General features: G+C 36.6%; 1 protein-coding gene across 1 annotated transcript in view; it reads right to left on the bottom strand.

Annotated features, from left to right (window-relative positions):
- Enthd1 (ENTH domain containing 1) overlaps window positions 1–25,469 on the bottom strand; it is a 120,607-nt gene that overhangs the window by 71,561 nt on the left and 23,577 nt on the right. The window contains exons 3-4 of the mRNA XM_015501775.2: window positions 23,384–23,392; window positions 2,880–2,989 (exon numbers count right to left, since the gene is read on the bottom strand). Coding sequence (XP_015357261.1) covers window positions 2,880–2,989; window positions 23,384–23,392 — 119 coding nt within the window. The remainder of the gene's footprint in view (window positions 1–2,879; window positions 2,990–23,383; window positions 23,393–25,469) is intronic.

Below are 25,469 nucleotides of genomic sequence, written 5' to 3'. Positions count from 1 at the left end.
AGCAGCCAATAGCTCTAGGGGGTAACCAGTCCATTGAGAAGCATAACTTTTCAAAAGGAAAAAACTGAATCTCAGATTTCATTTGAAACACAACATTAGAAAACATGGACCAAGAATTTAAAATAACTTTAATAAAAATACTGAAATAAATATATAAAAAATAAGAAATAGGAAGAATATATGAAGACTGAAACAAATATTAAATATAAAAACAGAATAGTTAAAATAAAGAACATAGATGGACTAAATAATGGAATGAATATAGCATTAAAAATGATTAAACTGGAGGATCAAGATGGAGAAACTCATTGAAGAAACAGAAAACAATCAGGGAGCAAAAACTAAAAAGTGAAGTTAAGAGATATGAAGACAGAAAGAGAATTACTAAAATATCCATATAGTAGGAGTCCAAGAAAGAAAAAAATAAACAGTAGGAAGCATTTAAAAAACCAGATAACAATCTCAGAATTAAAGAGATGACAGAATTTTTTGCACTGAAAACCTCCATGGATGACATGGAAGAAAGAGAAAACCTACACTTAAGCATATTTGACAGTAACAGGCAAAATAATAATAATAATAATAAAAAGAATAATAATAATAATAAATAAATTACAGAAATTATGGAGATGTAACCATGGATTAGGCAGAGTTCTTAGATAAGACACCAAAAGCATGATCCATAAATGAAAAAAATTGGTACATTGGGCTTCGTCAAATATTTAAATTTTTTCTCTATGAAAAATATTGTTAGAAAAGATAAGTTGGGAAAAAAAAAAGAAAAGATAAGCTGGGTTCAGTGGTGTACACCTATTATCCCCTACTCAGGAGGCAGGAGGATCAAAGTTCAAGGTCACTGTGGGCAACTTAGTGAAACCCTGTCTCAAAATTAAAAAAGAAAAAAACTGGGTTGCAATTCAGTGGTAGAGTGTTTGCCCACCATGTGTGAGATCATGGGTTCAGTCCCCAGCAATGAAAATGAAAAGATAAGCCACAGACAGGAAGGAAATACATGCAGATCACATGTCTAGCAGAGGACTTGTATCAGAATATATGAAAAGTTCATAAAACTCAATGGTAAAAAAGAATTCAACTAGAAAATGGGCAAAAGACTTGAAGATGTATTTTACCAAAGAGAATTTATAATGAGCTGAATAAGTACATAAAAAAATGATCATCATCATTAGCCATTTTAGAAACGCAAATTAAAACCACCCTGAGAAATCACTATAAACTTGTTAGTCACAGATAAAATTAAAATAGCGGTAATACCAAAAGCTGTGGATGCAGAGGAACTGGATCTCTCATACATCGCTGGTGGGAATATAAAATGATACAGTTTCTTATAAAACTTGGTACATACTTATCATACAACCCAACAGCCACACTCTTGGGTGTCACGACCCCTCGCCAGCAAGGGAAAACACGACACAGGATTCTTCTTTCAGCAGTTTATTCAGGCCTTGATTCAAGTATCATCTTCTAGCGACCCGCGCCCGCCACGCCCAAGCACAGCCTAATAAAGCCTCCCGCATACCAATCCTAAGCTGCCACGTGGATCTTTCTCATAGGGTGGTAAGGGATTGCGCGCCAATTCTCCATAAAAGGAGTTGTTTATCACAGGCCACAGTGGAAGCCGGCGCCATCTTCTAATGGCGGCCACGGTCTAATTAGAACGGCTCACCACACTTGGACATCTATCCTATAGATATGAAAACTCCACACCAAAAATCTATACATAAATATTCATAGCAGCTTTATTCATAAGTAGCCAAAACCCAGAAACACCTAAATAATCTTCATTGGGTGAATGACTGTACAAATTCTGGTAGGTTTTCATAATGTGATTTTACTCAGCAATAAAATGGAATAAATTACTGATATGTGCAACAACCTGAATGGATGTCAAGAGGATTACATTGAGTGAAAAATTCAATCTCAAAAAGTTATTTACTATCTGATTCCATTTATATAATATAAATTACATAAATAAACAACAAAAACTATATAGAGATGGAGGAAAGATTAGTTGCTGCTAGAGGATAAGGTTGGGGGTGTGGAGTGGGTAGCATTAGGGACTACTGTGGGGTTGGAATAGTTCTATATTCTTAGTGTGGTGCTAGTTACACAAATCTGTGTAGGATAAAACTGCACGGAACCAAATACAAAAACACAAGTTAAAAAAATATTGAATACTGAATTTAAAAACAAACTAAACATCAAATAAGGTCTATAGTCTAGTTAACACTAACATGCCCATGTCTGTTTCCTGATGTTGGCATTTACATCAGCTGTAAAAGGTGTTGACTCAACACTAGGGGAAGCTGGATGGTGGGAACTCTGTACTGTTTTTGTAATTTCCTGTAAGTTTACAATAATTTTGTAATAAAAAGATATTTAAATGAGTAGGAAAAGATAAACTACTCAGTAAATTAAATATTGCCTATCCACAGGGCACAAATAAAATAATATATGGTATAATAAATACATAGTAAAGTTCTAGAGGAATAAGGACCTCAATTCTTAGGGGAAAATACAAGAGATTTTGATTATAACAGGAGAAGGAAAAATTTCTTAAGATGTTTTTGAAAGCATAAAGGGAAACTTCGTAATTTGTCCTTATTCATATTTAAAACCCTGTATAATAAAAAATACCAAAAACAAAGTGAAAAGACAAGCACATGACACTGGGAAGGCAAGGAAACAGGCATCCTTCTCAGAGGAACGCAACCCTGCAGATATCTTGGTTTCAGCCCAGAGAGACCAGGGTCAGACTTCCAACCCACAGAACTGGCAGTCTAACAAATGTGTGGTGTTGTGGGCACAAAGTTTTTGGTAATTTGTTACAAAAGTAAAAAGAATCCACAGCAGTGACTTACCTCTGTTGATTTCCAAGAATTTATCCTGAGTGGTAGAATTTCCTGGGACAACACCGTGCCAGCAGGCCACTGCATGTCTTGGTGCAGCTCTTGTTTCAATCCTGCTTTTTCTGTCAACGACATAAAGCTAATATTTTACTTCACCAAAAAAGAGTAATGTTTTTGTATTAGTTCATAATTTTTAATTGCTTCTCAAGATTCATTCTGCCAACTAATACACATCTGCCAACATGTACTTAGAGTATTAATCACTTGTTTATAAATGGATACTTCAGAATGATTTAAAAAATACAACTTAAATTCTAGCCCTTTCCCATATCAATTACTGACAGTAAAAGAAGGTCACATGTACCCATTCTAGGTCATCATATTACTATATGCAATAAGAAGTAAAAGAAAGCTATCTTCAACTGGTATATACACAATTGAGGGTTCATAAAGATTTCCCAGGTGGGGACAAACCCTTTTAAAGCAATCACCTTACATATCCAAAATGCTTGCTTATATTCTTTCCAAAAACCCATCTGTCTGAGGATGCAACTGCATAGAGGCTGCAGGCTAGGTCTTCTCCCCATCACATTCATAATCAATTTATCCCCACTTTATAAAAGAAAGACATGTCCCTTCATTCATCTTATTAAACTGCAAAGCATAAGAACTTCTACGGTGACAAACAACAGTCGGGGGGAAAAACACTGCGTTAGGGAGGACTCCTTTATCAAGGCCCCAAAAACCCCAGCATCCTGTCTCACAGATATTCTTTTAATGGCAAAGCATGCCACGAATAACAGGGTGTTTTGGTCCATACAGGTGTTTGGTATTCAGATATACAGTATTAAAGTATGGGGCAGCAGGACAGGTGACAAGTTTCACTTGATGTCTTTGTGATTTTCATCTCCCAAATATTGTGAAACAACGCATCATCCCTAAGGAAGAGATCACTGAGAGCACAGTAAATGAAAGCCTGGGGCAGGATCCTTATGTCATCAACTCAGGGAACTGTGACAAAGCTCCAAGCCTGAGTTCTCACCTTAGGATCAGAACTCAGTAGTGTGAAGGTAATCAGAACAATGTCTATTTTTACATTTATTCAAATAAATATATATTTTATGGGAAAACAAAACTTTAAATCCAACTTGACTCGTTGTTTTAGACAATGAGAGTTGGCTTTGTCAACTAGGTTATATGATAGGTACTTTCCAAAAATTAAATGAACCATATCTGCAGTTCCGAAGAGTTGATAAAAATATATTTAAACCACATGCTACAATAAAATCACTTTACCAAAAAATTATTGTATTGACAGGTATATTGCAATTAACATTTTTTATTTTCCCAGTTTCTGAGTATATTAAGTCAAATTAAAGTATAATAGGCTTAATTAATAGTTATTTGGTAAATTTTAGTAACATTTGGGGTTTACTTCCGAAATTAAGAAATTACTCCTACTGACTATTTTAACAAAACTTTTTTTAAGGAAGATGCTTCGATTCTTTGCTTTCAATAACTGAAAAAAGACTTAGTTAATAGTCAACAAGAGATGAAAAGTGTTTTTATAATAAATATATAATTTTGATATATTACTCTGAAGGAATTCATAAAACTGACAGTACTATAATAAAGCACCTTCTAGTCCCACCTATAATTCATATGAACAAGTTTTTATAGTATTTGCATCTATAAAAATGAAAAACAGAATTTATGCTGAACCCTGATTATATCTATCAATAAGTAATATTCATATGTAGGTAAAGGAATAATCCCATGTATCTCATAAAAGCATGCATTTGCAATAAAAGTATATTCTTTATGTTTGGTAAGTATTTTATATATGTTTGATAGTTTTTACAATGCATTCACATGGTTTTGACAGATTGTGGTTGTGTACTAACAATAACTGTAATAAGAAATCAATCTAGAAGGAATATTTTATCACTTAAAACCTTTGCTCACAGAAGATTTTGAAAAATAATTTCAATTTATGTGCATATTTGATGTGAAAAGACTTTGAGCACAAAAACAGCTTATATAAGGATAAGATTTGGAAAGGAATGTGGAATAAAACTATGACTTCAAGGAAAAAAAGAAAATGATGCTAAAATTTCCAGCAGATAAAGACTTCTTGTGTTGTTTTCAAATGAATGATTATAGGTACCAATCCCAATGGTATTTAGATTCTCTTAGATACTCTTGAATAAAACTTAGTCCAGTTTATTTTTCTTTTCTTCTGTCTTTAATGTCAATATTTATAATATGCCAGAATTATATCCTTTGAAGTTATTCATTCTTATAAAATTCCACATCAATCTAAAAATGTACGAGGAGGTACATAATTTTTCAAAATCATTTTAGGAATTATACAAGAAAAATACATCAAAAAGCAATGGTATGAGACATGGTCTTTGCCCTCAAAAAAACTTAGAGCCTGAGTGGAAAGATAAGATTAGCATACAGACTTATAGGAAACAATGAGAAGAATTATATAATGAACTTTCTTGAATGAACTAACTGTAAGAAGAACCTGAAACAGGAAGTAAATTTGAACAAGGTTTTGAAGGCTGGCTAGGATTCCAACCACTGTAAAGGAAGAGAAAAATTATTCCAAGCAGAAGGAACTATTGGCAAAAAGAGCAAGTTACGCATATATCAGTACACATATATCAGGGATACTGAGGAAATAACAAGTACTTTTTATTTATGGCTGTAGCTTTTCATATTGTTGCAACCTCACATGAAAATGAATAATTAAAATGAGCTTATCTGGGGCTTGGGTGTATAAACACTGGCAAACAGTGGTGACTGGGGCTTAACTCATTCATCTTCTTTCTATGGATTTAATCAGGAGGCGTATTATTGCCCCTTTAGCATTCAGCACCAAAATTCTCTGTGAGATGATATGGACTTAGGGTTAGACATTAGGGAAGCAGATTTAATAACATTTTCAAAAGGCCAATTTTAAAGAAAATTGTTAGAGAAACTGAAGAATAGCAAGAATTATGAAATAAAAATATTTTGCATCTTTGGGGATGCATTTTGGCCTAGAAGAACTAAAATGTAAGAAACCTATCTTACAGTGCAAGAAGGAAGGCAGTTAGCACATAGTTAAGTCTATGGAAAGTCATTCTTTGTATTTATTTATTTAATTTTTGCCATCAGCTAAACACTGGAAGTGAGTGAGGTGTGCTTAGTAAGATTAGATGACAATACAACATTTCTGGATTTTCAAAAGAAATAAAAGGGGAGGACACAAATTTAGTTCCTTAGCAGAAATAAAGTCCCTCTGACATCAAACCATGTGAGAAACCTCAGAGGAAAAAAAAGTAAAGACCCTGCAGGAAATGGTGCTGTGGGGTGTTCGAAGATGAGTGCCCAGATATTGAGGTCGTAAGCATGGAGTAGAAACTATCTAGAGAGAAGCTATAGCCCCGTTGAGCCTGCACCATTCAGATAATACCTCAAGGCAGAACTGACAAACCCTGCGATAGATCTTAGATGAGATATCAAACTGACAGACTGTCAGACATGCGCAATGCAATAGTGTATTTTGGAACTGAAATGCTCCACAAAATGAACAAATCTCCAAGCTGTTACATTTATTATTTAACATCTGATTAACATTGTTGCTATGGATTGGCACTATTCTTTCAGGTATCATTTAAGTAAATTAAGTCATTTACTTAAAATAGTTTCTTATAATAGACAATGTACCCCATCATGGAAAACATTCAGTGGGCTGATGGAGAACTGATAAGATATAAATGTAAAGTCCCCCAGTGATTAAGTTTATATCTAATTTTTGCAGAATCAGAAGTTTAGAAGAAGTTGACTCCAATTTCATTGTCTCAGAGCATAATTACACAAAAGTATCTTCAGGTAACTGGTATTTGTTCTATTTTTTAAACTTTTATTTTGTCATAATTTCAAAATACAGAAAAGTTACAAGAATACAAAAACAAAATCCTATATACTCATCATCCAGATCACCAATTATTAACATCATACCCCCTTGCTTTATCCTCTATTCTCTTTTTCACTATGAACACATATTATTGATGTCCTGTATTTTATATCTGTTGCAGGTTGGGCTTCCCAGGATACACTCTTAAGACTCATATTTCTACATGGGGGGTTCATTAAGAAGTGCTCTTGGAAACAATATCCATGAGGACTGAGGCGGGCAGGACTGGGTTGTGATGTGATTATAAGAGAGGGCTTAGCCAATCCTTCTGGAAGCAGAGAGACTGGAATATCTCTTCACAGTTGTCTTGCCTGGAAGCAACGGGGCTGGACCATATCCAGAAGTCATTGGATGTAGGTTTCCTCAAGGAGGAAGAATGACCTTGGGCAAATAGGCTCTCTTTGGCTGTCAGGAATTCTTGAAGAAGAACTCAGCCACCAACCTTCCCAAGCTGGGGGAATGAGTGCCTTAACCTTGGCAGAGTGAAACTGGGGTGTAGCTCAGCATTAGAGCACTTACCTAGCATATGTGAGGATCCTCAGAACCAGAAGGGAAAAAAAGAAAAAAAAAATTATGACAACAATCTTACATGGAAACAAATGGTCTATACCCAAAGGACTTTAAAACAGCATACTATAGTGACACAGCCACATCAATGTTTATACAGCACAATTCACAATAGACAAACTGTGGAACCAACCTAGATGCCCTTCAATAGATGAATGAAAAATAAACTGTGGTATATATACCCAATGGAATATTACTCAGCAATAAAAGAGAATGAAAATATGGCATTTGCAGGTAAATGGATGGAGTTGGAGACTATCATGCTAAGCGAAGTAAGTCAATCCCCAAAAACCAAAGGCCAAATGTTTTCTCTGATAATTGGATGCTAATCCATAATGGGGGGAATGGCATGGGATGAGTGGAGGAACTTTGGATTGGGCAAAGGGGAGGGATGGGAAGGGATGGAGCATGGGGATAGGAAAGATGGTGGAATGAGTCAGACATCATTATTCTAGGTACAGGTATGATTGTACGAATGGTGTGAACCTACTTTGTACCAGAGAAGTGAAAAATCGTGCTCCATTTGTGTACAATGAATCAAAAGCATTCTGCCATCATGTACAATTAATTAGAATAAAAATAAAAATAATCTGAGGTTATAGCTCAGTGGTAGAGCACTTGCCTACCATGTGTCAGGCATTGGGTTCAATCCTCAGTACCACATATAAATAAAGAAATAAAACAAAGGTTAAAAACTAAAATTAATAAAAATTAAGAAACCTTCCACAGAAGTTAATCAAAGCATATGATTACTGGCACAAAATCAGACATGTATATCCCTGGAAAAGAACAGACAACCTAGGAATAAGTCCATACATTTACAGTCAACTGATCTTCAACAAAAGTGCCAAGAACACACAAGAGGAAAGGACAGTTTCTTCAGTAAATGATCCCAGGAAAATTGGATATTCACATGCAGAATAATGAAATTGGACTCTTATTTCACCCCACATGCAAAAATCAACTCAAAATGGATTAAAGATTTCAACATAAAACTACCAGAGAAGAAACTAGGGGAAAAGCTTCTCAGGGCTGGGGTTGTGGCTCAGTGGTAGAGCGCTTGCCTAGCATGTGTAAGGAACTGGGTTCCATCCTCAGCACCACATAAAAATAAATAAATAAAATAAAGTCTTTTCATCTACAACTAAAGAAAAATATTTTAAAAAATTTTAAAGATATTTGTCTAAATTTTCTTCTAAACATTTTTAAATTTTGCTTTTTTACCTTTAAGTCCTTATTTCAAATAGAATTTTTTTGTGTGCCTGTTATGAGGAAGAGTCCTGATTTCATTTTATTCAATACAGATAATTATCCCACTATTATTTACCAAGCAGTTCATATATCATCTCAATAGTCCACGCACCTATCCTGCATTGAAACCACACTGTGATTACATAGTTTTAGTGTGATTATTTAGAAAGACAAGCCCTTCACTTTAGTCTTTTCCAGGAATGTCTTGTCTATTTTTGATCTTTTGATTTTTTCCAGATTAATTGTATTGTCAGTTCATCAAATTCATTTTATGTTTTTGTTACAGGGATTGAACCCAGGGGATCTTTACCACTGAGTTTCATCTCCAACTCTTTATTTTTTGAGAAAGGGTCTTGCTAATTGCTGAGGCTGGCCTCCAACTTGTGATTCTCCTGCTTCAGCCTCCCAAGTTGCTGGGATTACAGGTATGGGCCACTACACCTAGCTTTCAAATTTAAATTTACAATCCTTTCTTGGATTTGATTGTAATTGCACTGAATTAGCAGTTCCCAATTAGGGGAAATTTTGGTCTCCAGGGGACATCTGGCCATGTCTGCAGACATTTTTAATTCTCACATCAGGAAAAGATGTGTGCTCATAGAGTCCAGTGGGCAAGGGCCAAAGATTAGATTTATTCCTAAGTAGATCATGATTTTTACTTATTACAAATGGTGTCTTTTAAAAAATGATATTTAATATTTGTATCCAATATTTAGAATATAACTTGATTTTATACTTTGATTTTTTACTAAAACTCCTATTGTTTTTAATGTCTGTCAATCTTTTCAAGTTTTATATATACAAGTCCTATCATCAGCAAATAATATTTGTTTCTTCCATTCAATACTTACAATTTACCTTCTGTTACTTGTTTTACTGTTATGGGTGAAACTTCTAGTACAAAGCTGATTTAGCAAGAATAATGATAATGCTTTTCTTCTACTTGATTCCAAAGAAATACTTTCATATTCTAATACATGGAAATTTTTAACTTCTATTTTTTTCTTGTCTCCAAACTTAACTGCATTTTGGTAAAAATTTTAAAAAGTGGTCTGCATATGATAGATTTTTTTGAAATGTAAAGAGTTTCCTTACAGCATATATGTTATCAATTAAAAATGCAAATTTTTGAAAATGTTTGATGAACTTTGCCTATCAACAGTTGACAACAGATGTCTTAATTCTTTTCTATATTTCTTCCAACTTTGCTCATACAATTCAAACATAAATAAATTTATCTTCCTGGGAATTGAACATTTTATCTTTGTATGATATTAATACAGCAATACCAGCTTTCTTTAGTTAGAACAAGCCTCAGTTATCCTTTTCCATCCATTTGCTTTCAACCTTGATGTGAACTTTCAACATACATCAGAATTTCTTTTTCCCCAATTTGATAATCTCTGCCTTTTAACAGATGAATTTAATTTACTGATAATTATTGTGATTAATATATTTTGACTTATTTCGATCATTTCACTTTTTTATTTCCATTTGCACCATTTTATTCTTCTTTTTATTCTCACTCTTTTTTCTTGCCACTTGTTTAGAATTTATACATTCTGTTTCTCTTCTATCTTGAAAGTTTATCCTTAAAAGTCTATTCTTAAAAGTTTACAGTTAAGTAATATTTTAAATCTTCTTTCAAAATATACAAAGACCTTTGGAATACAATTCTGTAAACCCACCCACCTCCAACTTATATGACATGGCCACCAACTGTTTCAGATATCTTTTTTTTTACTCAAAAATTAAACATTAACATTTTATAGAGAAACTATTTACTTATCATTCTCTCTCTTCCAACCAATCATCTACTATTTTCTTCTTTTTGAACATATTTTTGGACATATTATTATTTCAATGGTATTGTTCACTCCTGTATGTTTTTTTCCAAATTTAATAATTCAGTCCTAATAATTTCTTGATATGATTATATCCTTTCTAATTTAAATATTTAAATACATAGTGGCTTCATATTTTACTTTTCCAATGTCTACCATCTTTGAAAAACCAAAGATGTTCTTTGCTGCTTACTTTATGCTGGTGTGGTGATACTGGATGATAATCTCATTGCTTGATTTTTAATTGGTGAAAGTCCCATAACCCTAACTTGTGCAATGAGTCTGCTGTCTTCTGCAAAAAACTGAGATCACTTCAGCCCCTTTTGAGGGCCTGGGTTCAGCCCAGTAATCCAAGGCTTTTGTTCCTAATATTCAAGGCAGGCCCCAAATTCACTTTCTTAACTTCTTACGCCCTGAAGTAACTCAATACCTAAAGCTTCTCACAGGCATCAGCTCCAAGTTACTCTGGTCCCAGTTCATGTGTTCTGTTCTTATTTCATTTACTTATTTAAATGTGTTAGTTGGCCTTTTGTCACTGTGACCAAAAATCCTAATAAGAACTGCTTAGAGGACGAAAAGTTATTTGGGCTCGCAGTTTCAGAGGTTCAGCTCATGGTCAGCCGATTCCATTGCTCTGGGCCCAAGGTGAGGCAGAACACATGGCAGAAGGGCATGACATAAGACAGCTGTTCAGTTCATGGCAGCTAGGAAGCAGAGACAAGATATAATCCCCAAGAGCATGCCCCCCCCCATGTCCCACTTCCTTCAACCAAACCCCACCTGCCTACAGTACACCAACCAATAATCCATTCGATTAGATTACAGATCTCATAATCTAATTATTTCGCCTCTGAACATTCCTGCACTGCACTATGAGCTTTTTAAGGATATCTCATATCCAAACCATCACATTAAAATTTTTGGAAGAAAAGATCCTTGGAGAATTCTCATAGCTCTTATGAGGCAATAATGCCTCAGATAATGTTGTCATTTGCAGCTTTTGGCTATTGTGCAATAGAGGAAGCTCCTTGTTGAGAGCCACAGCCGAAGGGGCCCCAGCAAACTTCCAGCTGCCAGCAAACTTCCAGCTGCCGGCTGATGATTGGCTCACAGCGGCCCCAGCAACATCTAGCTGATTGGCTCCTCTGCGGTGATGCTCATTGGGCTGTTTCCCTGCCCTTTCAGACCAAGGAGCTGCTCATTGGGGGACTTTTTTGGCTCCGCCCACGTGACCCAGCCAATCGGCCTCAAGAGCAGGAGGATTGTGGGAGGTGGAGAGAAGCTTGGGTGGGAGAGAGAGGCTTGTGGAAAGCCGGTGGTGGCAGTTGAGGCTCTGAGGGTTTTTCCTGAGAGGCTGTTTTGTTTGGCGAGTTTGGTTCTAAAAATAAAGTTAGTTTCTTTTGACAAGTGGCTTCTGATTGTGCCCAGCCAGACTGTGGCATTTGGTGGCTCGCACGGGGAGCGACTGAGGGTAAGTGAACTGCTCGCCCCTGAGGGCAGGGCAAGAGGATGGGTAGCCATTTTAAGATTCTTCTTTTGTTATTTTGTTTCACTTTTGTTTTAAGTTGCCTGTCCCTGGAGATGTGTAAGATGGAAGAAAAACCGCTCACATCTGAGGAACAGATAGGGAGAAAGGACGGATGGACATTTCAGGAGGCTATTATAATGATTTTGTGTTGTTCCAATTTTGTTTCACTCTGTTTCAGTTTTGTTAGGCGTTATCTTGTTGGGTTGTATTATAGTAGAAATACGGGATCAGAAATTAGTAAAAAACAAACTGAAAGAGTGTTAAGTAAATTGTTAGAGGAAGGAGGCATCTCAGTAAAATCAAGAACAATCAGGGCATACGTTGATACAATACAAAAATGTAGCCCATGGCTTTTTAAGGAGGAGTTGTTAAATATATCACAATGGAACCATCATGGTGAAGATTTAAAAAGAATAGAAAAGAAAAGCCCAGGGACTCTGCCAGTTGGCACATTGCCATTGTGGACGTTCATATCTTGTTTGCTTAGTCCAAAGCCTTCAGTTCAGACAATGGTAGAGGAAGAAGAAGACATAATGATTCAAGTAAAAGAGAAGGTCTCTCAAGTTAGTCAGACAGAGGAAAAGATTCAAGTAAAAGAGAAGGCCTCTCAAGCTAGTCAGACAGAGAAAGAAAGTGTAAAACAGAAAAAGCCATCAGGGGGAAAGTTACAACAGGAGACTGCTACTAACACCTTTCTATCACCAGAGGACGTAAGTGTCCAACTAACAAGGCCACCTCCATATGCTGGGAGGTCCCCAACCCCCGCAGTTGATAGTTGGGATCCTGAGACAAGATCTCAAATATTAACATGCCCTGTATTTGAGGCAGGAGGGCAGCGATTTTACCAAGTTTTAAATTTCAAAACAGTGAAGCAGCTAAAAGAGGCTGTAACAACCTATGGTCCTCAAGCACCCTTCACTGTAAGCATGGTCGAATCCATTAACAACTTGAACATGACGCCAGCAGATTGGGCTAATATGTGTAAAGCTGTGCTAAATGGAGGACAATACCTGTTATGGAAGGTTGCCAATGAGGAATTTTGCAAGGAGACGGCTAGGCGAAATGCAGCAGCTGGTTATCCTCAGAGAAATCTAGATATGTTGTTAGGAAAGGGACCTTATGAGGATCAGCAGCAACAAATTGCATATGATCCTGGTGTATACGCACAAATTGCTGCAGATGCAATTAAGGCATGGAAGACTTTACAAGGACATGGAGGTTTACAAGGTCAATTATCTAAGGTAATACAAGGAGCTAATGAACCTTATGCTGAATTTGTAGATAGGCTTATTCAAACAGCTACCAGAGTTTTTGGGAATACAGAACAAGCAATGCCATTACTAAAACACCTGGCTTATGAGCAAGCGAATCGTTGGTGCAGAGATATCATTAGACCATGGAAACATGAAGATTTAAACACATATATTAAATTATGTAGAGACATTAATGAACAAGAGCAAGTCGTGGCAGCTGCAGTAAAACAGGCTTTAGATGCCAGAGACATTAATGAACAAGGGCAAATTGTGGCAGCTGCAGTAAAACAGGCTTTAGATGCCAGGCCAAGAACATGCTACAATTGTGAACAAACAGGACATTTTAAAAGGAATTGCCCCATTGGAGGAGGGTTTAACAAAACTAGGTATCAAAGGAGTAGAATACCAGGTATTTGCCCACGATGCCGTAGAGGGAGACATTGGGCTAATGAATGCCGTTCTCAAACCACCATAGAGGGTACTCCATTATCAAAAAACGAACAAGGACCAGGTGTTTATCCACGATATCGTGGAGAAAGGCATCGGGCTCCATTGCCAAAAAATGGACAGGGGGGCCCAATGCTCCGGGGCCCAAAACCACAAATATACGGAGCACTGGAGGAACCCAGCAACCCCATCAGGGTAGTGCCCAGGACACATTGTCCATCAGATCCCTCATCAGACAAACCAGAGGGAGCGCAGGGTTGGACATCTGCGCCTCCGCCAGAGCAGTACTAACTCCAGAGATGGGAGTTCAAATCATTCCCACAGGGGTGAAAGGACCTCTTCCCAAAGGAACAGTAGGCTTATTATTGGGACGCAGCTCTTCTACTCTAAAAGGACTTATGATAAGTCCTGGGGTAATTGATCCCGATTATGAAGGTGAAATAAAAATTATAGCCAGTTCTCCAAAGGGTATATCAGTAATTTCACCAGGAGATAGAATAGCACAGTTACTAATAATACCCAGCCTACATGATAAATTTTCCAGTCGTACTGTAGAAAGAGGTTCCAAGGGATTAGGCTCCACAGGTGTAGATTGGGCTATGCTTTCTTTAAATTTAGATTCTCGCCCCATGCTAAAACTAAATATTCAAGGACATGAATTTAATGGGCTACTGGATACAGGTGCAGACCTTAGCATCATCTCTCGTCAAGAATGGCCAAAACATTGGCCATTACAACAAGCCACTCAAACGCTTCGAGGCCTAGGAGTGGCGACTAATCCCCATAGAAGTGCAATGGTATTAGATTGGAAGGATCCTGAAGGATGTGAAGGAACTATACAGCCATATGTATTGGATCATCTTCCCGTAAATTTATGGGGACGAGATGTCCTAGATCAATTAGGTTTGACATTAACAAATAACATCAACCAAAATGCACCCACTATTATGACTAGACAAGGTTTTAGGAAAGGAAAAAGATTAGAAAAACAAGAACAAGGTATAGCAGCACCAATACAAATAGATCAAGGAACAGACAGACATGGGTTGGATTTTCAGAAAGGGCCACTGAGACAATAAAAATTACTTGGAAATCAGAAAGACCAGTATGGGTTCCTCAGTGGCCCCTGACTAAAGAAAAGATACAAGCAGCCCATGACCTGGTCAAACAACAATTAGCAGAAGGACATATACAACCTTCTGTATCTCCCCATAATACTCCCATTTTTGTCATCAAAAAGAAATCTGGTAAATGGAGATTATTGCAAGATTTAAGAGCCATTAATAATGAGATGGTTATTATGGGACCTGCTCAATCAGGGATTCCTCAATTGTCTGCTTTGCCAAAAACCTGGTATGTTTTAGTTATAGATATTAAAGATTGTTTTTTTTCAATTCCAATTCATCCTGAGGATAGTCCACGTTTTGCATTTACTATCCCTGCACTGAATCATGAAGGTCCTGATCAGAGATATGAATGGAAAGTACTCCCTCAAGGGATGGCTAACAGCCCAACTATGTGTCAAATTTATGTTAACAAAGTAATCCAGCCACTTAGAAATCAAAATCCTGAACTACAAATATTTCACTATATGGATGATGTATTATTAGCACACAAAGATAAAAACACATTGCTAGAATGTTATGCCACACTTACAAACTTATTAAAAAATTATAATCTAGAGATAGCAATAGATAAAGTACAATTAAATTTTCCAATTAATTATTTAGGAGTTCTATTATCCTCAACCATGGTCCGTCCACCAAAAATTCAAATACGAGTAGATCAACTCAAATCACTTAATGACTTTCAAAAGTTATTAGGAGACATAAATTGGATAAGGCCTTATTTAGGTATACCAACAGGAGAGTTGGGACCTTTATTTGATATCCTAAAAGGTCCATCAGATCCAAATTCACCCCGAATGTTAACGCCTGAAGCAAGAAAGGCATTAAAAATCATTGAAACATATATGGAAAATATGCATTTGGATAGAATTGATATAAGTTTGCCTTTATTATTTATTGTACTACCAACAAAAAATATTCCTACAGGAGTATTTTGGCAAGAAGGTCCATTATTATGGATACATTTATCTTATTCTCCTAACACTATTCTTACTAGGTATCCTGAGGCTGTAGGACAATTAATACTCAAAGGAATAAAAGCAGCAAAGGGAGTGTTTGGAATTTCTCCCAATAAAATTATTACTCCATATACTATGAATCAAATTGATGAGTTAGCTAATGAGTTAAATACTTGGGCAATAATCATGTGCAAATCTAATGTTTCATTTGATAACCACTTACCATCTAATCCTTTATTGTCTTTTTGGTCATTGCATCCTGTAATTTTTCCAAAAATGACAAGAAAAACACCTATCATGAATGCTCCAAATATATTCACTGATGGGTCAAATAATGGTACAGCAGCAGTAGTTACCCCTGATCAAACTTTTACATTTTTAGTACCCAAACAATCAGCTCAAAAGGTAGAGCTTAATGCAGTTTTACAAGCTTTTGTGATGTTTAAAGATTCTGTATTTAATTTATTTTCTGATAGTCAGTATGTAGTTAATGCTATAGTATCTCTTGAAGATGCTGGTAGGATTTCCCCTTCTTCTACTGTTTTCTCTTTGCTTTCCACTATACAAAGTCTAATCTGGGACAGAAAAGATCCATTCTTTATAGGACATATCAGGGCACATACAGGATTGCCTGGAGCCCTTAGTTTGGGCAATGATTTAGCAGATAAAACTACACATGACATACATATTTTCTCTACACTAGAAGAAGCTATAAATTTTCATAAAAAGTTCCATGTCAATGCTAATACTTTACAAAAGCGTTTTAAAATAACTAAGGAACAAGCTAGACAAATAATAAAACAATGTCAAAATTGTGTGACCTTTTTACCACAAGTTAATCTTGGAGTCAATCCTAGAGGATTGATACCTAACCATATTTGGCAGATGGACGTCACACACTTGCCAGAATTTGGAAAATTAAAATATTTGCATGTTACAGTTGATACTTCTTCTGGATTTTTGATGGGCTCCCTTCATGCCGGAGAAAAAACTAAAGATGTTATAGCTCATTGCTTACAAAATTTTGCCACTGTGGGTGTTCCAAAACAGTTAAAAACAGATAATGCCCCTGGTTATACTTCTACCTCTTTTAAACAATTTTGCTCAACATTTGGCATTACTCATATAACAGGAATCCCATACAATCCACAGGGACAAGGCATAGTTGAAAGAGCTCATCAAACTATTAAAATGTACTTATTAAAGCAAAAAGAAGGAATTGGGAAGGGGTATATATTCCCCAAAGATAAACTTAAAATAACCCTTTTTACTCTAAACTTTTTAAATTTGGATTCATCAGGACTTAGTGCTGCGGAAAGGCATATGTGTCCAAAAAATGTACATAAGCCCAAGGTACTTTGGAAGGATATTCTAACAGGACAATGGAAAGGTCCTGACCCAGTAATTGTCTGGAGTCGGGGGTCTGTTTGTGTGTTTCCACAGGGAGAACAGCAGCCGATTTGGATTCCAGAGAGATTAACCAAGGTCCTGACCCAGTGATTGTCTGGAGTCGGGGGTCTGTTTATGTGTTTCCACAGGGAGAACAGCAGCCGATTTGGATTCCAGAAAGATTAACTAAAGCGATTTCTACAGACCAAAAAGAAGATGATTTGGCTCAAATCCATAACAACTGATATCCAAAACTCCAGTTTGGCTATTCTTACATCTGCAACAGAACCAGGATGCTTTTTTCAATATCTATTTTATTATTGCCCTTTGCCATATCATGAAGTTCTATTTTGTTTTTTGAGCTCATACAGACCTAGGTTAATGTTTTGCTGATCAGTTCTATTTTTTGACTATAGAGTTTTTAAACATTGCAATGGAGATTTCACCTGTAAAAAGTTATAAGGCCTTTACTATAATGTTATGTGTTGTATGTATTATATTATGTGTGCACACTTGTGTTTTGTGTTATATGTTTGAATGTATGTATGTCCATATATCATATATGATGAGCGCTCATGATAAAATGGATCCAAATATTTTTTTTTAATTCACGTGATTTAAATGGTTTAATTTAATTGGGTAAACAGCTGTTAAAGATTGTTTTAATATGTGAACACAAAAGAAGGTTAACAGATCTGTTTGTTTACTTTCACCTTTCCTTTTCATTATATTTAATAATTCTCTTAAAGATAATGTAAATTGTTAAGAAAATTGTTTTCTTTTAGTGCCTTCTGTAATGTTACATAATTTTTTCTTTAGCCATTATTGCCAGAATTCCTATCTTCATCCCAGTGCTGGTGAAGTCAAAGATAAAACCAATCTACAGCTTCTACAATAGCCATCACTGAACTGCTTGCAGAACTTGCCTGGACACATTGTGAGCTCACCTGTATGCATTGTGAACTATCTGTTGGTGCAGCGACTTGTGGTAGTGTTGGGGTATTTTTGCTGATGATGTCATCGGTGGTACAATTTTTCCAAAAGGAGCCGTCAATTGGCTTGGTGTATCTTCCTCCCTTCTGCTTGTCATGATCGTCCAGCTAAAATTTGGGGGCCAACAGAGGTGAGGCAAAGAACCTCACCCCCCCGCTGGTACAAAGACCTCTCCACAGGTGTGGCTGTATACTGGACCGGTAGTCAGTGACGGGTAAGATCCAATTGCAATGGTACCAACCTAAGGACCATATGTACTATTGGACAACCTAAGGCAGGCACGGTCCCTAAGCCACATGCTTGTTGTTTAAACAGAGAGGGGGAGATGTTGAGAGCCACAGCCGAAGGGGCCCCAGCAAACTTCCAGCTGCCAGCAAACTTCCAGCTGCCGGCTGATGATTGGCTCACAGCGGCCCCAGCAACATCTAGCTGATTGGCTCCTCGGCCCCAGCAACATCTAGCTGATTGGCTCCTCTGCGGTGATGCTCATTGGACTGTTTCCCTGCCCTTTCAGACCACGGAGCTGCTCATTGGGGGACTTTTTTGGCTCCGCCCACGTGACCCAGCCAATCGGCCTCAAGAGCAGGAGGATTGTGGGAGGTGGAGAGAAGCTTGGGTGGGAGAGAGAGGCTTGTGGAAAGCCGGTGGTGGCAGTTGAGGCTCTGAGGGTTTTTCCTGAGAGGCTGTTTTGTTTGGCATGTGTGGTTCTAAAAATAAAGTTAGTTTCTTTTGACAAGTGGCTTCTGATTGTGCCCAGCCAGACTGCGGCAGCTCCTAGTTAATTTTATTGCTAGAAGTAGCCCTTTAATATTGTTAACTTAAAAAATAGCATGTAGTACACTGTTTTTTACAAAAATAACTTCTAACTACCCATCTCTCAATGCCATCCATCTCTCTATATGTATGCTTGCCTAGAATTATGTTCACCCTACATTTATGATGACTATTAAGTAATGAGGTTGGAAGTAACTGATTCTTTATAATAAGGCTATATTGTTTTTACAAGAATAGAATGATTTTTCTGATAAAAATCAGCAGACCGAAAGCAAATATTCCAAGATGTTAATAATGATTGGTTTGAAGTCAGAGAATATAAATTTCTGGATTTTTTTCTCTTTCGTACATTTTTACTTTTAAATTTAAAAAAATCAACTTCTTGACATTCATAAGTGCAAATGTTTTAGTAGCAACCACAACTTCAATTATAAGCCCTGTCATCATGTCCACATGTGATAAGCCAACCCAGTATGACTCTATGTCAACTGTTAGTACAAAGTTAACTGTAGGAAGTAGCAACACACCATTAGGAGTGTAAATTATACAAGCCTGACAACAACCTCACAATATAACTTTTGGTTCAGCAGCAATCATATGCTATTTGCAGGGAAATAAAATATTTCCATGATGAAGAATGCTATTACATTTAATGTAGCCCAGAATAATCCTTCTTAGTATAGAAAAAGCTGTACTGCAAATAATAGTACCACTAAAGAGCTCTTTATGGAAAATTAGATGACCAACACGGGTAATGTTTTGCTGGTCTAGTTGTAAGCAATGTCTCTGGAGATAGTTTTAATAATAATTACTGCCTCTAAGAAAAGAGACTATCTCTGATGCATACAGCTCAGAGAAGCTATGTTGTAATTGTGCTTTTTGTAGTTTTCTTTTTTGCCATCAAGCAGCAATTATTCTTCAGCTCATCTCTTCCTTCAAAATCAAAATCATCCATACAAAAACCACCCAAGCTATCTACCCAAATTAAAATTTGGGGGAAACATTCAGGAATGGCAGGGGTGGTAGTGGTGGTGGTGATGTGTTTATAAAACCTTCTTCAAAGTACCTCTTTTCCCTTGCTAATTTACCGAAGAAGCTAGGCGCAGCTGTCTCAGCTCTAGATCCCAAAGCCTGGGATTCAGATTTCTAGCATTCCACTGTAACTAATGTAGAAACATCTTTAAATTCCTTCTGATGGAAATTTACCTGTAAGATACCATCTCTCATCTCTATTTTCTCTAACTCAAATGCTGGTGTCATTTTCAATTTCTCCCTTTCTTCTCCAGTATGTTGTCCACTTACCCTAAGGCCTCTCCATATGCTGAGCTATCTTTAAACATTACTGTTCCCTCATTTCCATAACCCTGGAGTAGGTCCTATGCCTGGACTAAAACAAGTTTCTCACAAAGCTTCCCTCCAATTCCTATCTTCTTCAATTCACACAAAGCAGTAAGGATTATCTTCAATCAACAGCTGTTTTCAGTAATAAGAAAGCTAAGTTGTGTGACTAAGTTAAACCCCCTTCTGTTCTTCAAGGCCTACAATGGTTCCTTGTCCTATCAAATTGAAATTTATAAATACTGTTTATTGTGTCCTTTATGAATTGCTCTAAGAACTCTAAACTATCTGCGCATGTTTTTTCTACCTATTCAAGTTTATAGTTTTTAGTCTATTTAGTCAAACCATCAGATATTACCATTTTTAACCCATTTTTTGCTTGTATTATTTTCCACTATGATATGGACTATTTGTTATCTCCTACATTTATTCTCCTATTCTTTCTTAATAATAGAATCTTTGACTTTCATCTGGTCACACTGTTACCCAGGGTATTTGACTACATTTCTCAGCCTCTGCTGCACCTAGAAGTGACTAAGTGCTAAACAATATGTAAGCCAAGATGTTATGCACAGCTTTCAATAAGTGCCCATAAAGGAAAGAAGAATCTCATTTTTCCAACATTTCCTCTTTCCATCTGGTGAGAATGCAAACATGATAGCTGGAGCTCAAGCAGCTATGAATCACGAGGTGGAAGTTAAATGCGGAATCTGGTACAGCAAAAAGTCGGACAGAGCCCAGGAGCCCCTGATGTTATAAAAAGTCACATCAGTTCTAGGATACCTCCACTGATTATTTTAGAAGAAAGAAATTCCCATTATGTTTAAGTTGCTAATATTTTTATGGCTACTCCTAGTATCACTTTTAAACACACCTAATTCTGACTGATCTATCCATCTCTATCTATCTATCCAAGTTTTCATTGTCTTGTCCCACAAGAATAATGCCCTCCAATTTATATTCTTATCTTTTCCCAACTCCAACAAACTGTCAGTTTTATTTATTCCTTTAAAATACACTTTAGTTGGGTGCAGTGGCACACACCTATAATCCCAGCAAGCTCAGGAGGCTGAGACAGGTAGATCGTGAGTTCAAAGCCAGCCTCAGCAAAAACGAGGTGCTAAGCAACCAGTGAGACCCTGTCTCTAAATATAATACAAAATAGGGATGTGGCTGGGATGTGGCTCAGTGGTTGAGTGCCACTGAGTTCAATCCCCGATACCAAACAAGAGTACACTTTAGATTCAAATACTTACATGGAAACAGTTAGTATGACTATTTACTTAAACTTTTTTTTTTTAATTTTATTTATTTTATTCATTTTAGTTGTTGACAAACCTTTATTTTTTATTTATATATGGTGCTGAGAATCGAACCCAGTGCCTCACACATTCAAGGCAAGTGCTCTGCCACTGAGCCACAACCCCAACTCCAACTTAGTTACTCTTTTCGGAACACAAATATGTGTGTGTGTGTATATATATATATATATATATATATATATATCTATCTACCAGATAGACAATGAATATATAAAATACAAATAATCTTAACAGATTTTTAAACAAATTTACAGTAATTTTTTTTATTTGTTCTAATTAGTTATACGTGACAGCAGAATGCATTTTGGTTCATTGTGCACAAATGGAGCACAGCTTTTCATTTCTCTGGTAGTATACGATGTAGAGTTACACCATATGTGCAGTCATACATGTACCTAGGGTAATAATGTCTGTTTCATTCCATCATCTTTCCTGACCCCATGTCCCCTCCCTGCTCCTCCCTTCCCTTTGCCCAAAGTTCCTCCACTCATCCCATGCCACCTCCTATTATGGATCAGCATTCACATATCAGGGAGAACATTTGGCCTTTGGTTTTTGGGGACTGGCTTTCTTCGCTTAGCATGATATTCTCCAACTTCATCCATTTACCTGCAAATGCCATAATTTTATTCTCTTTTAAAGCTGAGTAATAGTCCATTGTGTTTATATATCATAGTTTCTTTATCTGTTCATCTATTGAAGGGCATCTAGGTTGGTTCCACAGTTTGGCTAATGTGAATTGAGCTTCCATAAATACTCATGTGACTCTGTCACTATAGTATGCTGATTTTAAATCCTTTGGATATAGACTCAGGAGTGGGGTAGCTGGGTCAAATGGTGGTTCCACTTCAAGTTTCTTAAGGAACCTCCAACTCCAGACTGCAACTCCAGAGTGATTGCACCAATTTGCCGTCCCACCAGCAATGTATGAGTGTACCTTTTTTCCCCCGCATCCTTGCCAACACTTATTGTTGCTTGTATTCTTGATAATTGCCATTCTGACTGAAGTGAGATGGAATCTTAGAGTAGTTTTGATTTGCATTTCTCTAATTACTAGTGAAGTTGAATGTTTTTTCATATATTTGTTGACTGACTGTATATCTTTTGTGAAGTATCTGTTCATTTCCTTAGCCCATTTATTGATTGGGTTATTTATTCTTTTGGTGTTGAGTTTTTTGGCTCTTTATATATCCTGGAAATTAGTGCTCTATTTGATGTGCATATAGTAAAGACATTCTCCCACTATGTGGGCTCTTTCTTCACGTTATTTTTATTGTTTCCTTTGTTGAGAAGCTTTTTAGTTTGAGTCCATCCCATTTATTAATTCTTGATTTTATTTCTTGTGCTTTAAAATAAGGAAGTCAGGACCTAATGCAACATGATGAAGATTTGGGCCTACTTTTTCTTCCATTAGGCACAAGGTCTCTGGTCTAATTCCTAGGTCCTTAATCCACTTTGAGTTGAGTTTTGTGCAAGGTGAGAAAAAGTGGCTTAATTTCAATTTGCTGCACATGGATTTTCAGTTTTCCCAGCAGCATTTATTGAAGAGGCTGTCTTTTCGCCAATTTGTTTTCTGTGCCTTTACATCCAAACATTCACTATTCACTCTAAGTAGTACTTTATATAGATTTAATTCAATGATACCATCATGGGCCAAAACACTCTTGGAAAAATTTTTATGTGAAACAGACTTGAAAGCACACAGCGTACCTCAAGATATAACTTCCATGAGAGCAGAAATACACCCAATTTACTTACCTTCCCTAGAAAAGTGTCTGATAGTATCTGGAAGACAGTAAGTGCTATTTATTTATTTCAATGCATGTTTATTGTATTAAACAAATAAACTGTGACAAAACATGATTTTTTTTAAATGTTAAAAATCACTCAGAGCCCAGCCTGGTATATAAGATGTGTCATAAAGCTGGGGAGTATCAATTTGGGTTAAAAAAAAAAAAAAGCTTCAATCTAGGACTACAAGGCAATAAACTATAGTTTCTTATAAGACTCATAAAAATGGCTCAGAAATGAGTAAGCACTATAGTGATTTAGGGACTCACTTCCTAAACTCACAACTTTCCATGCCACATCTGCTCTAGTGTCAAAGCATTTGCCTGCTGTGCATGGATTACTCCTATACTGCCCTCCAGGTCTGTTTAAATACTTAGCTCCTCCAGAAGCCCTCCCCTCTCTACCTACCCTAAAACATAGCCATCTCTGTTGCTCTGTTCCCTGACCTATTTTCCCCTTCTTTATAAGACTTGCTATATTTTATATCTATTTTGTTTATGTGTGTTTAGTATTTGTCTCTGTCACTAAAGTGACAGTTCCACAATTAAAGGAACTTTTTTTTTTTTTTTTGAGATGAGGTCTTGCTATGTTGCCCAGGCTGGGCTCAAACTCCTGGGCTCAAGTTATCCTCCTGCCTCAGCTTTCCTAATAGCTGGGATTATAGGTACATGCCCTCCACACTTGGCTTTGAAGGGAACTTTATCTCATTCACTGCTATAGTTCCAAATTTCTGCTGGATATCTAAATTTCAAATAATAACATTCAATAATTATGTGTTTATAATAAAAGAGGAAGGAAATGAGATAAGTAATGGAAGAAGGAAGAACAAGAAGGTGATAAAGAAGTAGCAAAGGGATAAGAAACTCTGGATGAGTCATAATTGGTTATTTTACTCTGCTGTTCATGTCAGTCTGAATTCAAACCTTCATGAGAAAATTTCAGAATGGGTCACTATCTCTTTTGGAGATTTATTTCAAAAGAAATGGGTCCCCTAAAGAAGTTCCACTACTTTAAGAAGCATCTGGATGGCATTTATTGTTATAATTACAATGGCGACTTCTTTGAATGCCTTTCTACTTTCCAATCCATAAATAAGTCTTGAATAAACATGTAAGAACTCTTGACTAAGTCAGAAAAGCACGATTGGAGGGGTAGGATTGGTTTGTATTGATATTACTAATAATATTTTTAAATTTCCACATTCAACTGACACTTGGAATGAGCTATTTATATTTATATGAGCTATTAGCTGCTGGGATTACAGGCACGCAACACCATGCCCAGCTTCAGGATCTTAATAGATGTCTTAGTCTGCTTGGGCAGCTAATAACAAAGTACCATAAAATGGGTGGCTTAAAGAAACAGACTTTCATTTCTAGAGGCTAGAAGTATGAGATCAGGGTGACAGCATGGTCAGGTTCTGGGGAGAACCCTCTTCTGGGTTACAAACTTCCGACTTGTTGTGACTTCCAACAGCAAAAAGAGGGTGAGTGGAGCTCTCTGGGGTCTCTTTCATAAGGGCACTAATCCCATTCATGAGGGTTCTACCCTCATGGCCTAATCATCTCCCAGGGCCATCACCTCGTTACACTGAGGATTAGAGTTCAACATATGAACTTGGTGGCAGGCAGCAGCATAAACACTCAGTCCATAACCACAGACTCACATATAAAACTAGGAGGCAAACCCCTACTCCTACTGTGTCCTCATTTGTGGCACCAAGCTTAATTCCTTTCAAGGGACAGTTATCAAATTCATACTTCATTAATATTTTTGCTTCCTCAAACTGTCCATTCCTTATGTACAACCTACCAACAAAGTTTGTATTAGAGAAGTTAGGGCAAAATGATATTCCTTTATATTCTATCAATTTGTTAGAAAAGATCACTCTATTTTCTCCTGATTTTTATTATAGTATTATAAATAACTCCCTTTTTAAAAAAGTTCAATAGTCTAGATTTGAAGTTTAAGGCAAAATGAAAGGTCCAAAGTATTACCTTGGAAGAATGTTTGGATTATTTTTAGAGTTGTGAGGTATACTTTAGGAAA

This window comes from Marmota marmota, unplaced genomic scaffold (genome assembly GCF_001458135.2).
Source record: "Marmota marmota marmota unplaced genomic scaffold, marMar, whole genome shotgun sequence".
Lineage (NCBI taxonomy): Eukaryota > Metazoa > Chordata > Mammalia > Rodentia > Sciuridae > Marmota > Marmota marmota.
The sequence above is the reverse complement of the archived record's forward strand: the minus strand, read 5'-3'. Positions and strand labels throughout refer to the sequence as shown.